Here is a 15710-nt window from a genome sequence, read left to right as displayed (position 1 = left end):
CATCAATCTTCTTATAAGTCAATTCAAGTTTAAAGAGGTAGCATATTGTAGTGTACCAAGGTTATATTTTATATTCGATTGCTATTTTTAAGTATACCGAACTATTATAAGTTTATCTAATATACTTTTGTAAACAAATTTTGTAGATGTTCCAATTTTGTAGAGTACTTAGATTGGACAAACTGTTCAAGAGATACAAAATAAATAAATACACTGTTGCAAATAAATTAGATTAATTGCCTATATTCAATTGAATTAGTGTCTTGATAGAATATATTGCAGATTATATAAATTTATACAAATTTATCAAATATTTAATATATATAAGACGAAAAGTTCAAAAGTTATGACATTTAATTAACAAATGCTTAAATACGCTACATCTTTTAGGATATACTGGTAAAATATATTTTTGGTGTATACCAAGTTATTATAGGCAGTTGTGATATTGGAACACAATATTTTATTATTATCAGACAAACGATTGAAAAGTTATAAGATATATAATAAATGTTTACTCAATTTTGAAGTCCTTATCATTAAAAATCATTCTCCTAATTTATTCGTATTTATTTCCAATTCAAACAATTAAAATGCATTCAGCTCCGAGACTATAAAAACGCTGGAGCTAAAATGTCGCCCAGTGCTCGGGTGGCAGTTCGTAGTGGGTGCATGATTAATATTCCTGGCGGGCAAACTGCGACATCAATCTGTTATTATTTCAACATGCTGCAAAATGCAAATATCTGGATTGCTCTTTGGATGCACAGTGGAAGTAGAGAGGGAAATTGGGATATAATGGTGTAAAAACGTCTATAAATCGCTTATTAGTGGTGTCTCATAAAATTTTCTCTTAAACTTAATCAACTATCTTCTCTCTTCGTCATTATTAATCCCACGTCCCTTCATTTTGGATTGTAAATAGCTGTGGTGCCCACGCGAAACTTTTCTCTTCGAGGAAAACAATGGAAACTCCGGAAGGAGGATGAGAGAAAAGTTTTCTACGAGATCCGGTGGAAAGTGATTAATCCGTTTCGACAACGATAAAGTTTTGCTGGTGAGCGGAAGAAGGAACTGGATTTACATTTGCGACTGGTATTTCCACAGATCTCGAATGTAATGTACTATCCTCTACTGACCTGATTCTCCTTGATGTCCTCTCTCGCCTCTTTTACTACTTCCTGGAGCTCGATTAACTCGCTTTTTCCCTTCTGGCATTGGCCGCTCAGCGACACCAAATCGTTTCTCAGGACCGCCAATCTGGTCTCACAGGCATTTTTTTGCTGGATGACTAGAATGGAAGATGCGTTGCTGGTCTTTTGGAGTTCTAACATCTCCGATCGGAGAGCGTTTACGCTCTCTGCCAACCACCGAGCGGTCAGTTGATCGTTTTGGGAAGATTTTGGAGCTTGCTGAGGAGGAGAACTGATTGCGTTTTTCAAGAGAAGATCACGTCTGAAAGAGAAAAAATAATATTTTAATTCATGTTATAATCAACAATATGAAAACAATACTTTTTGGTTGTTTTCGTTCTTTCATTCTACTATAAAATAACAGTTCGATATATATGCGTTTATATTTATCTATTTCGTCCGTTTCGAAATTTAATAAGTTCGAACGTGCAAAATGGGTCAACAAATGTTCTGCTTCAATTTCAGATCGTATTCGTAACCTTTTTACAACTTTTATACGTCCGTAAATGCACAAATATGAATATATGCATAAATGCAAATGCAATAACTTCAAAATGGAAATTGGAATTCCACTTCGACTTCTATGTGTGTTTGATCAAAAATTCTAGAACGATATTATCGACGATATTATTACCATATTGCGTCTCCACCGCACCGCGGCCATTCGCGAATGTTGGGAGTCGTAAACTATATTTATCCGAAATGGCGGTTATCGCCGCCTCGATCTTTAGTTCCGGGATGGCGAAAGCTCACGTTTAAAGCTCGTGAACATGATATGTGCTGGAACTGGAATTAGAACTGGAACTATGAACTAGGAACTAGTAGTAGAAGCAGGGGTTGGAGTTGGATTTGAGAGTATGGGCTAATGATCGAACTATGGACTACTAGTAGCACTAGTAGCTTGAAGCAAGAATTAGTAACTTGAAGCAAGAACTAGAAAGGCTTGAAACCAGATCTATAGGTTAGATCCAGAATTTAGATGCTTGAAGCAAAACCTGGGATCTGGAGGTAGAACAAAGATCTGGTTACAGTAAGTGGTTGAATTCAAAACTAGTAGCTGAAGTTATAATTTGAGTTTAGGTAGGATTAGAGCTAGAAGTTTGATAAAACAGTAGAATTATTGTCAGGGCTGAAAATAAAAGTGTTGGGAGTGCAAACAAGACTGTGCTCAAGATAAAATAATGGCTTAAAATATATAGAAGTAATTTTAATAAAATTATCATCTATCTAATTTATCAATTATGTTAAATAATAATTTTGATCTTATTACTGTTACAAATGTATTTATTCTATTAATCAATTTCGTGAATTTAATGAATTTACTGATTTTAAAATCAATGCAGTTTTCTTCACTTTAGGTTTCACAATTTTTGAAATTTCCAATTAATGCTATTTTTAATTTATTAACTTCCCGTAGGGTAAGTTACTGTAATGGGCCGAAAATCAAAATTGAAAATTTGTACATTTCTCGACGTTTTGAAGGTTTCTGAACATTTTGGCATACCTCAGAAAAAATGAATGTGTGTGTGCGTGGGATGTATGTATGGATACAAATTTCCAGTCACGTTTTCGGGCGCACGGATCAACCGATTTGAATGGTTCAAAAAACATTCGATTCCTATTGACAGGGAGAAGAGCTGATTAGTTTTTGGCAAAGGCAGGTCCAGCCGTTACGGAGATACGGAGCAAAGAGTGCAGAAAATAGAAATCGAGTTTTTGAGTGAACGGAGCATCCGATTTGAATGATCTGAAAACATTCAATTAGTAATGATTGGGAGAAGTGATTCATTCTCATTCGAAGTGAGCCATTTCGAAGATACAGAGCTAAATGTGCAAAAAATGGCAGTTTTTGAGAGAACTAAGCGTTCAATTTAAATGATTCAAAGAACTTTCAGCTTGTTTTAATAAAATAATTGATTTTGGAAAAAACAATTTTGTATAATTTTTTTTTTTTTTGTATATCGAAAATAATTCAGATTCTATTTTTAATTCTGACTATAGCTTTAATATACTTTAAACAAACAATTTCAACTTTGCAATTCAGTTTATATAATTCTTATAAATATTAGACAATGTTACAATATTAATAATAATCTATTTGAAAACATTCAGTATTCCTCGAACATTTCGTTACGGTATGGGAAGTTCCAGAAATTTGCCTTAAGGCACTATGCCATACACCCCACTAGTTAAATTTTTTAGATTATACAATGATTATTGCAATTACTCGTCTAGAGATATATAAAGAATGTTTATTTCTTATTTCAGATATAAGTAATATATGTTTTTATATAAATTTTGTGAATGAAAAATAATGTCATAAAAATTGATTAAACCATATATAGTATATATCAATCATTTCCTTCTTTTCTCAACATTCAAATATCTTTTAATACAATTTTAATGAGACAAGAAACAAGTTCTCTCCGAATTCCCAATTACCGATCTCCGCCATAATCTGTAATCTCCGTACAAGACAATTTTCGTAAACGTTGTTATTGAAATATCGTAAACTCAAATGTCAGAATCGTTATCCTTCCTCGTTTTCCTGTAGATTTTCCCAGTTTACCCTCTATTGCCATTCTGTTTTCCTCTTGTTTTCACGGTGGAGTCGTCGAATGCGATTCCATCGAAACAGATTCGATAATAATTGGCATTTTAGATAATCTTTGTGTTTTTGTGTACGGTGTAGAGACATCATGTTTGCGTCGATATTTTTGCCATTTGAAAGGTCAAGGTAAAGGAATTTTTAGTGTTTTGTTCCAACAGTCTATAGTGTTATAAAATGACTGTTTTTGACTATTTATTAGTTTTGTATAAACCGTTTTTATAATGGTTTAACACCACATTATTTTTGAATTTCTATTTGTAAGTTTTTCATTTTAATTATAAGCAGTTGTATTTCAGTTACAAAATTCAACAACTATTTAAGTTAATTAAAGTTTAAGTTTTTAGGAACAACATATTTAAATTTCATAATTCTACCACAAACGGTTTGATCTGTAGATCTCGTCAAAGATTACGAAAATTCATAACGCTTTTACTAGAAAACGCAGTATTATACTAGTTTATGTACCTGTCTCCATCTAAGTCCATCTATAAATCCGTCAATACATCTTAACATCAAAATCCCCCTACCTCTAACTTCTCAATTCGTATCTTCATAAAAAAGTTCGGACATCTACTAAATCCGTACAAAGGTTATCTCCATCAAAGCTAATCTCAGCATAAAAGGTTGGCAGAAGAAGAAGTCGGATCTGATGATCTGATCTGACCAAGAGATTTCGGAGTTTATGTAAAGAAGGGATGATTTGATGGGTAGACATTGGGAAAAGGAGGAATTGAAGGTCAGAGAGTAATTGATGATCGTGAATTAGGAAAAAATTATACAAAATTAATAATAATATCAAAAATATTCTGATGTGAAACATTGTCTGATATCCAGTATAGATCTAGTTTTAATCCAAATAAAAAAAACTGATTTTGGTGAGGGTAACTAATTTTACCAAACAGTCCAAAAGCAAATTGAAGAATTTCTTCAGATTCAAATTGAAACATACATTCTAATGTTCATTGGTAATTTTATTTGATAATACTTGAAAGTATCCTCAAGTTTTAATTTTGGTATTTGCCATGAATCATCATTTGAACTAAATATGCATCCAAAAAAACACCAAATCTGGTACATCATCTTACTACAATAGCAAAAAAAATTGCTCACTCAAATCCTTTACAAGTCAACTCCTGAATTCCGCTAATGATCCATCATCATCATCTACCACCACCACCGTTACTATTACCATTCGACGTGTAGTAAATTACCTTATTACATTCCACTGAATGCAATCACCCAACGCTTCTTCCACCATTCAGCATTCCTCATAATGAAGTTTTAAGTTTTGCTGCTGCGGAGCAGTTCAGGCTGCTCCGACTTCTTCTTCTTGTTCATCGTCTAGTGTGCTATTTATATTGCAAGTTTCGTTTACTGCAAAACTTGAAGCTCTCGCGATTGTTCCACAACTCAATAAGATACTTTAATTTAATTGCCTTGGAAATAGACTATGCGCTGGGAGGAGGAATAGACACATGGAAAGGACTTTCAAGATATTATACGTTTGTTGGAGAAACGAATAACCAGTATATTATTGTTTTTAATTTATTCTGATCAATCTGGGTAATTATTTAATTACATTATAAATGTTTAATTAATTAATTTAACGTTTAAGTAATGTTTAGTTTAAGAAATTAGTAAACAAATGTTTCCAAGTATCCATTATATTAATTTTCCCCCAGCTCCCCTATTATTTTTCTCCGCGTAACCGTAACGACCTACTCGAAGTAGATGCATGTGAACTATTATGTGCGCGGGTAATAAAATCCACCTTTAAACCCAAATAGGTAAACCAACTAGAATTCAACTCACTGGTTGTCTATGGTTAGAGATACACACCTAGTTTTTGAAAAATAGAACAAGTTTTTTATGGTAATTTTGAAGTAGACAAGTTTGGAAAGGAAAATTCATAAAAAGGAATAAAAAGTGATTAATGGATGATAATTAGTGGTAATAAAACGGAAATGGGAATAATAAATAAGGGAGCGGAGGCAAATCATTGATTTTGTTGTGCTCTCCTACCATGAACCTGTCTTCGGGCAGATTACTATTTATTAACTTCCCGTAGGGTAAGTTATAGTAATCGCAAAAAAATCGAAAAAAAAATTTATATATCTTTACGTTTCAGAGGTTTCTGAACATTTTGGCATGTTTTAGAAGAAATAGATGTATGTGTGTGTGTGCGGATACTAATTTTTGTCGACGATTTTGGGAACACCGATCAATCGATTTGAATAATTCAAAAAACATTTTATTTATATTGACTAAACGAAGACTGATTAAATTTTTAGGAGGGCAGGTTCAGCGGTTATGGACTCTCAATGAGAATAAGTTAAAAAATGTCATTTGGCGGTCAAAAATGTTTATTGGGAATATGTACATCAAATTATCAGATCTTTTATAGAGATTTTAATAATGTGTACACATTTTGTGTAATTTTTCTGGGCTCCCTACCAAGATTTTAAATTACGGTACGGGAAGTTCCAGCAATTTACCTTAAGGCACAATGCCATGCACTCCACTAGTTATTATTATTATTATTACCATCTAAAATGTACATTTAATGCATTTTGATCAATATTATGTGTTTGATCTGGGTATACCGAATTGCAGTAGGTCTGTTTTATGTTAGAAAATATTATTGGCTTAATTTTGAAAATATTTCATATAAATCAGATAGATGATTTATTTGATTCAAGAAATAAATGCCAGATAGAAGGTACTTGCTGATTGATTTTCTTTTTTTGATTGCTATTTTTGGATACATTGAGTTGCTCCAGGGTTGCATGAAGATATTTATCTCGTATCATATACTGCATTTGTTTAAGGCGATTTCAAGTTCCAAAAGAAATGATAAAAAAACGTATAAATATCAAGTTGCTGCACCATAAATAGTACAACAGGCTTATACTGCACATAGAGGATTTATTTTTTTAAACTCCACCGAACTTTAATGCCATCTGTATTGAGTTTCTTGTTCTGAACTTTCGTAGAGTTTCTTCGTCGGAGACAAAGTGTTTTTCACGGTTGTTAAACAATGTTTCCGACGCCGTGTGCTTCCTCCGGTCATAAATCTTCCGGTTAAAAGTTTTCCGGTTAAAAGCCTAATAGAGAAATAACTAGACCTATTATTAACACTTGCGCGAAAACTGATAAAGGAGTAGAATAGACTCGTAATTTATTCATGATGTTTGAAACACCTGATTTTGAATTAACCAAATTTTTATACTTCTGGTTAATTTATCACCGGCTATAAAATCGAACCCGGGTATAAATTTTATACTAAACCGGGGAAGTGGAAGAAATTTATAGTTTACGAGAAAAATTGTCTTTTTCTTCATCGCCAGAGGTAAAACTCAATTTTACGGCTTTAGGGAAACACTTCATACTTATCTTGACTACCTTATCAACGATATATAATTATTTCTAATAATTAGTGTAACTTTTGAACTTCTCGATCTAATTAAATAAAATGCTTAGCAAAATTATACAAAAATTAAAATAACGTTTTCTGACATTATAATTCTATCTGAAATACTCTAAAATCGTAATTTTAAGTATCTATGTTACATTTATTTATAGAAGCTATTGTAACTTTTAATGTGCTTGCTTCGCATATATAAGACACAAATTTGCAAATTTAAGTTGTCTGTAATATTTTCTAACATTGTACAGACCTACAGAAACTCGATATACTTCAAAATCACAATTAAAAGTAAAATATAGACCTGAAAGCATAATAAACACATTCTCCTTGGGTTTTTGTACAATCTTATATAGTTTATATAAAATATTTGTAATTTTTTTTAAATGTTAGAATTACTTCTAGTTCTGGTATAAAATCCGCAAAGTTCAAAATTTTTTCTGGAAATATTTTACCCACTATGCAACTTCACAACCCCTTTCTTGTACTTTGGTACTTTACATCGTCCTAGGGGAGAAGCAAGAACACGTTTCTGGACTTAAAATCATAACATTTTATTAGAGGTTGGAGGAAACATTTCCCCTCCAATAATTTATGCCCTTGTTGACAACGAAAGTCTTCGAAGCAGTCATTGGAATCATTTGCCACAGTAAGGGACATTATATTGGTCAATGGGAAAAGTTGATGTCTATTCTATATCCAATCACTTCCTTAGCCTACTGAATTATATTTCTTTTTGTCCTAAAATGCACGGTCGCATTCACAGTCTTCTTGTTCCTGAAGTTGGCAAAACTTCCAAATGCAACTTTCAAGGAGGATGGATGATGATGATAAATCCTTGTGCAATATATTGCGACTTTGCCGACGTCGTCGTTGCAGATTGTGTTTGTAGCAACCCTCATTCCCGATATTCGGAATAACAATACCCTACTTCACCCCCTACTCTAGTTGCACTACGTCTTCTGCGATTGCCTGGGCTTTTGTTTATGATAAATTTAGACAAAGCGCTGGAAGTAACGTTGGATTTAGTAATACTATTGTGAAAGATAGGTAGTAAGATTTATATTAATTCAGAAAGTGCTCTTCAAAATTTAAAATAAAGCTTGAATTTGCAATAGTTAATATCTAAGTACATAATTAGATTTTTGGTCACTTGGATTCAAGGAGCACAACTAGTGTAACCGCCTAAAAAAAGGTGATTTCTGGGAATTTATATTAAAAAAACTACTTTATCAATCATTTCAAAATTTTAGGAATATATTTATACATGTTTTAAGAATACATAGTAAAATTTCTGCAGAAAACAATGAAATATTTTTTAAGTTATCGTCGATTTCCAACGGCGCGACAAAAAAAGGCCCTTCACTGCTGCAATGATTCCGGCCTTCTACGTGGATGAAATTAAAAAAAATCTCGTTAAACTAGATAATATTGTCTGTAAAATGAACTACGATAAAGAAAAAAATCTGACAAAATGACGGCGTTTTTTTTTAAAAAGTCGAATTTTACCCAAAATTTTGGTCGTTTTTGGACTGCCAAAATTCGATTTTTGATCCGATCAAAAAATCGATAGTTCATTTTACGCAGAAATATATACAGAACATGTAAAAAAATGATAGTGATCTGATCATTTGTTTTTGAGTAATCGCTGCAGCAAATTCGGAAAATGCTGTTTCGAGAAAAACGCGTTTAAAGATAAAATGATCGTTATACTATATACTATATATACTCTTTAAATGGCTGTGACTCAAAAACTATTTAAGATATCGATTTAAAATTTTGGTATGTTATTTTGAAAGGTATAACCTATCAAAATATGGAAAAATTGAAAATTCAATTTTTTGAAAATTTCACACTAGTTGTGCCCCTTAATGGTACCTGGATTTATTTGAGTGTCTTAGACTTTAGGTAACTGAATTACTTCTTAATTTTTTTTAATAGCTTGAATTTTTGGTGGGATGAATTTTTTGGTAATTTAGATTTATTAGCATGATGAATTTTTTGTTCTTTTAATTCTTGGTTACTTTTTTAAACTTTTTTGAAAACTTTTTGACAACATTTCTTGCAATTTTTCTGGTAACTTTTCTGACAACTTTTCTGGACACTTTTTTGCCAACTTTTTTGGATGCTAAGTTACTAGAATTTTTAATCAGTTGTATTTTTAATTAATTCTATCGAAAAAAATATGGTAATTTGGATTTATTATTAGTAATTTGGATATCTATTAATTTTGATAACCTGGACTGTAGAAATCCTTATATATTAGGTAAAATGTTTATTTTCAGAAAGACAGATACCTCGCATAAAGATCCTATCAATTAATTATTTCCCTCAGAGCTCCGATTATTTCTTTTGTTTATAACTCGTAGCACACTGCAGAAAGCGTTATTAACTCTGACGCTTATTGAGACGAACAAATAGCGATGACAGACAGACAAGCAGACAGGCAGACAGAGAGATAGGCGACGTAATAAGGAATGAATTGCAATATTGACAAAGACTTCTCGAATGACGACACATCGAAACAACACAACACAACAATAGGCACAAGAACATAATAGATGTTTGTACTATGAATAGTACAGTGGGATTATAGCAGATTCCATAACACCACTTGTTAAAAGTTGTAAGTAGGTGGCAAAAAGTGGTGTTGGTTCAACTTTGGTTATTTGTAGGGCTCATGTGGGTTCAAAATGGGTCAAAGAATTTTTTACTTTTTATTGTGATTTATTCGTATAAAGAGGTGTTGTAGAGTGTTATGATGTTGGACGAAGTTATAGTCTATTTAATTTTGTGCCAATTCGCCAAATTTTCAACATAGTTGTTGAGAAGCTACAAGAGATATAACAAATAAACAGGAAACACCATCCTATAATCTTACACATATTTTTTAGTTTAAAGGGCGATTTCTGATCATACCAAGTTGTTGCAGGTAATTTTAATGCTTTTAATTGAGTACTTCAAGAGATGCAAGAGAAATAATAAATAAACACCAAACTTTTCTATTATCTTACTACTATATTTCCACTTTCAATGAAGATTTATGAACATATTGAGTTTTCGCAGGGCATTATGATATAAGACAATATTATAGACTATTTAATTATGTACAAATTTGCCTGTACAATTTTGTATGTAAACTATTCTGTTTAATCGCGTACTTTAAAAGGTACAAGAGATACAATAAATAAATTACCTATTTTTCTATTATCTTACTACTAAATTTTTGGTTTCAATAAAGATTTTTGAGCATATCGAGCTGTCGTAGAGCATTAGGATGTTAGACAATATTATAAACTATTTAATTTTGTACGTATTTACCAAAGACAATATTTTTGTAATTCAGTACATCAATCGGAGCGCGAGATATAATAAATAAATTGCCTATTTTTCTATTATCTTATTACTAAATTTCTGGTTTCAACTGGGATTTATAACTACACCTGGTTTCTGCAGAGCATGATATTACTAGACACTATTATGCATTATTGAATCGTGCACAAATCTGCCATACACTTCATTCATATAAATCAAGTGGTTTCAAAGTTATAGACAACAAATGAAACTGACCACAAATCGATACTTATTTTGCTATATATGTAACAATTAATTAGGCAACGTGCAGCTTTTGTAATTAGACGTATAGATGATCCTCGTATCTCTCACATGACGTAATAATTCTCCTGTATGTATATATTATATATATATATATATATATATATATATATATACGTATATATATATATATATATATATATATATAATATTTTCGCCGAGCGTTATTAACCCTGCAATTAATTTGCCGATGTCATTAATCTCGTCTGTCAGAACACGCTGCCACTGCCATAATTGAAGTAACTGATATTTATGTCAAAAGCCATTATTGCAACGTTCTAGTAATTTGTTGGAAACACAGACAAAAACATTCTCAAACCTAGAGCTTCGACCTCAAAATTAATACTTGGAATTTAAAGCCTGTTAATTAAAATTGATTTCCTTACATTTTCTGTCTTTCAAATTACCTATTTCGAGTATTATAGAATATAGCATGTGCTGTAAATCAAACATCATCAGTTTTAGTATTTGTCGCTACTATAGATTTATTCAGAAATTATGTGGTAAATTACAAGATTGCAGTACAAACAGTGCGCCTTGCAGAATGTTACTCATTTCTTATGTCTCAAGCATGTATTTATTCATTCTTTCCCAAGTATCTTTCAAAATAGTGATTTAATATAAATAGTATAATAGACAAATCTATACAAAATTAAACAACCAGTAACATTGTCTTATATTATAGTACTCTACAGCATCTCAGTGTACCTATAAATGGTAATAGAAAGTTAAAATTCAGAATTATCACCCCTATGCTCTAATGTGTATTATTTTAATATCTTCTGTAACTTTTACACCATTCGATTGGTATGAATGAGGTATTCGAAAGATTTGTACAGAATTAAATTACGAACAAAATTGTATAACATCAAGTTGCTCTACAACAACTTGGTGTGCTTATAAACGACAGCAGAAAATTAAAATTGTGAGTTGAATACTAATATTTTGAGATGGCATGAAACAAAATTGGGTATTTTTTTATTTTCATTGTAACTTCTAAACTATTTGCCTAAAATGAATAATGTATTCGGAAGATTCGTGCAGAATTCAATAAACAATAATATTGTCTAATATGATAAACCCCTACAACTACTCGATCTACTTTTAACGAGCATCGAAATAGGAGAAATACTTACATCCACTTAAGTTTCTTTTGTAACTTTCACACCGTTCGATTAGTATGAATGAGGTTTTCGAAGGATTTGTACAATATTAAATTATGAACAAAATTGTGTAACATCAAGTGGCTCTACAACAACTTGGTGTGCTTATAAACGACAGCAGAAAATTAAAATTGTGTGGTGAATACTAATCTTTTGAGTAGTACTAGGTAAATACAAAAGGGATAAAACAAGAGTGGGTGTTTTTTATTTTGATTTGTAACTTCTAAACTCTTTGCGTAAAACGAATAGTATATTCGGAAGATTTGTGCAGAATTTAATAAAGTATAATATTGTCTAATATTGTCTAAGCCCTATGAGTACTTGGTGTGCCAACCAAAACATGCCAAAATTATATCTGCTTTTGTGCGACAAATATATGTTCATTGTCAATCGTGTTACTACGGAACCCTAATAATCTATTGGATTGTACACGAGAGGCTTAAACGTATCGTCCTATATATAAATAAATATTTTCCCTAATTTTTTTCAGCGTTTTTAACAAGCAAACACGAACATTTCTCTATCCGGATTACGATTCGCCGTCCGCGGTATGAATGCGAATTCGTTAAAACAACATTCAATGTTTTTATACCCTCGGCACTCATTTTTTCTTGTTTTTCATGTTAGATTAAAACCATCGTGCAACGGAATCCTATTTGTGTAATATATTCATTATGGGTGTACAAGATACGGTTTTAAACTAGAAAATACTAAATAGTATATAGCCGGAGTTAGCTGGAGCGCAAAATAAATTATATTAGTTTATATATACAAAGTCGCGTCGAATGGAAATGAATTGGAGATGGTAGCTGGTAGTTATTAATTTTAGTGTTTGTAGATAAATATAATATATAAAATATATGAAGGGTGCAATTTCTTTTTTATTATTAATTACATCATCTGATATCATTAAATAGATCTGTTCAGTTGGATGAGAACATAAATAATTAGAAGTCTTGGTGACTTTGTAAAACAGAAATAATCAGGAAGTAGGATTTTAGGATGTTATGTCTGATTAGTAGACATATATAATATATATATATATATATATATATATATATACATATATATATATATATATATCTTTTATATAAAATTCTTCTGTAATGATTTTTGTAAATATACTCATCCTAAACGATTATTCGGATTTTGATAAATCTTTCTGAAGTTTGTTAAGGAATTTTTTTAAGATGTATGTGATTATAAAAATATAGTAATATTTATGTAAAAAATTGCAAAAAACGGCATGTCATTATTTGACATTGAAAATATTTTGATACATGAGAACTGCCCTCTGCCAAAAATGTCGATTTACTTGAATTTTGAATTTAGTTTAAGAGAGCCTTGACAATATTAGTATATAATATCCATATTAATGATTATGAATAAGAAAAATGTAATATCTACAATATTATTGCCAAAAATCAGCTGAAATGTTCCAGAAATTAAAACAATATAAGATACAATATATGTTAGGCAGATGAAATTATATAATTTAGTTTAATAAATAACACAATACGTCCAAAACTGCATATACATTATTTTTTTAAACTTATGTATGATGTATTTTGCTTTACTTTACTAAATTATTTAAATACAGAAGAATATTTCTACTTATTGAAAAAATGATTTAGAATTTTGCTTCAGGTGTCAAAAATTTGTTTGGCATTGGATATGAAATATTTAGCAAGTTCATGATTTTAGATTGAACAGTGTCATATGAACTAGGTTTTACAAATTAATACTACTAAGATTTTAACTAAAGCAAAAATGTTTATTTAGTGAGAAAAATGTAATTTAGAAATTGTAATTGCAAAAAGAAACTAATATAGGATACGCGCTTATAAAAATTATAGACTATTATATATATATATATATATATATATACGTATATATATATATATATATATATATATATATGATTGATTTCTTGGAGGGCGTAACATCAAGTGAAAAATAAGTTTTAAATAAATTTTACACTTGATCTTTCATATCTTTCTTGATCTCCAAGAAATCAATCATACATATCAACATCAAATTTAAACATTTTCAACATATATATATATATATATATATATATATATATACGTGTATATATATATATATATATATATATAAATTATTGAAACAATTATATTGGTTGGAAATAACAAAGGTGGTATTGTTCTTTTACCGAGGATACTATATTTATTTTTTCTGAATTTCTTATACTAATCAAAAAATGCTGTTTCCAATACGTATAAATCTTATACTAAGACCATAAATGGAAGGACATTAAATAGAACATTAAAAAGTATAGGATAGGATATTAAAAAATGGGAACTTAAATTATAGACGCGGGTACAGGACAACGTCTGACGGGTTATCTAGTATATATATATATATATATATATATATATATATATTATATTATATTATATATACTTGTCCTAAATATCTCAAAATCCCTTTCTCCCTTGTTAACATGTCACTTCGTCCCTTCGTCTGCCTGTTTCTGCATCAGTCTGCCTGTCCGTCTGTTTGTTTGTTGAGTCTATAACCATGTCCATGTCCTTCAGGACACTCTGTGTACTCGATTATTATCAATTTATACTAAAAGCTATAGCTGGTCTGGATCAAAATGGATTCGTTCTTATTATTTGTACAGCCGAATATGTTAGCATTAGCTGTAGCTGGAGTTTCGCCAGCACTAATCTCTATTAATGGTTTGTAATTAAGACATATGTGCATTGCGGCTAATGCATCGATAAATAACTATCAGTGGTAAATCGATAGTTGGTAATTAATCGATAATAATGGAAACTGAAATGGAATTTTTAGACTCTGGCTTCTTTAGTGATGAGTATCCCGAGTTGCCGTAGGACTTTATAATATTAGGCAAGATTAGACAGCCTATTTAATTTTGTCCAAATTTTCTGAACTAACTATTTAAAATCCAACAAGATTGTTGATTATTCAATTTTCTACAAATTTCCCGAACTTTATATTAACTAGTGGTGTGTATGTTGTGCATTAAGGCAAATTGCTGGAAATTCCCGTATCGTAACGAAATGTTCGAGGAACATTAAATGTTTTCAAATAGATTGCAAAGTTCAATATAATTGGTTAAAGTATATTAGAACTTAAGTCAGAATTACAATTAAAATCTGAATTATTTTTGATATACAAAAAAAATATTTTTTGAAAGAAAAAACGTTGAAAAAAAATTGATACAATTTTTTTTTCAAAAGCAATTATTTTGTTCAAACAAGCAGCAAGTTCTTTGAATAATTCAAATAGGACGCTTAGTTCTCTCAAGAACTGACATTTTTCGCACATTTAGCTCTGTATTTCCGAAACCGCTGAACCTGCCTTTGTCAAAAACTAATCACCACTTCTCCCCGTTATGTCGATCATTCAAATCAGATTCTCCGATCTCTCAAAAACTCGTTTTCTATTTTCTGCATTCTTTGCTCCGTATCTCCGAAACGGCTAAACTTGTCTTTGCCAAAAGCACATCTCCCTACCAATAGGAATCGAATGTTTTTTGAACCATTCCAATCGGTTGATCCGTGCGCCCTAAAACGTGGACGAAAAATTGCGGATACGCAAAACACACACACACTCATCAATTTTTTCTGAAGTATGCTAAAATGTTCAAAAACCTCTTAAGCGCAAAAATCAAATTCAAAAGTCAAATTTTATTGTGCAATCTTTCCTATAGC

At 30.9% G+C, this 15710-nt stretch overlaps 2 protein-coding genes across 2 annotated transcripts in view; one reads left to right on the top strand and one right to left on the bottom strand.

Moving 5' to 3' along the window:
- The window catches only part of LOC113363596 (protoheme IX farnesyltransferase, mitochondrial), a 269846-nt gene that overhangs the window by 46578 nt on the left and 207558 nt on the right, over positions 1-15710 (top strand). The window lies entirely within an intron of this gene.
- Positions 1-15710, bottom strand: part of LOC113380808 (protein scabrous) — a 133525-nt gene that overhangs the window by 44418 nt on the left and 73397 nt on the right. The window contains exon 2 of the mRNA XM_026619888.1: positions 1140-1455. Within this exon, the coding sequence (XP_026475673.1) occupies positions 1140-1455 (316 nt within the window). The remainder of the gene's footprint in view (positions 1-1139; positions 1456-15710) is intronic.

The sequence above is a fragment of the Ctenocephalides felis genome, unplaced genomic scaffold, assembly GCF_003426905.1.
Source record: "Ctenocephalides felis isolate EL2017-DRISC unplaced genomic scaffold, ASM342690v1 CF-g0.4_SCAFFOLD_00845, whole genome shotgun sequence".
Taxonomy (NCBI): domain Eukaryota; kingdom Metazoa; phylum Arthropoda; class Insecta; order Siphonaptera; family Pulicidae; genus Ctenocephalides; species Ctenocephalides felis.
This window is presented reverse-complemented; position numbering and strand designations above follow the sequence as displayed.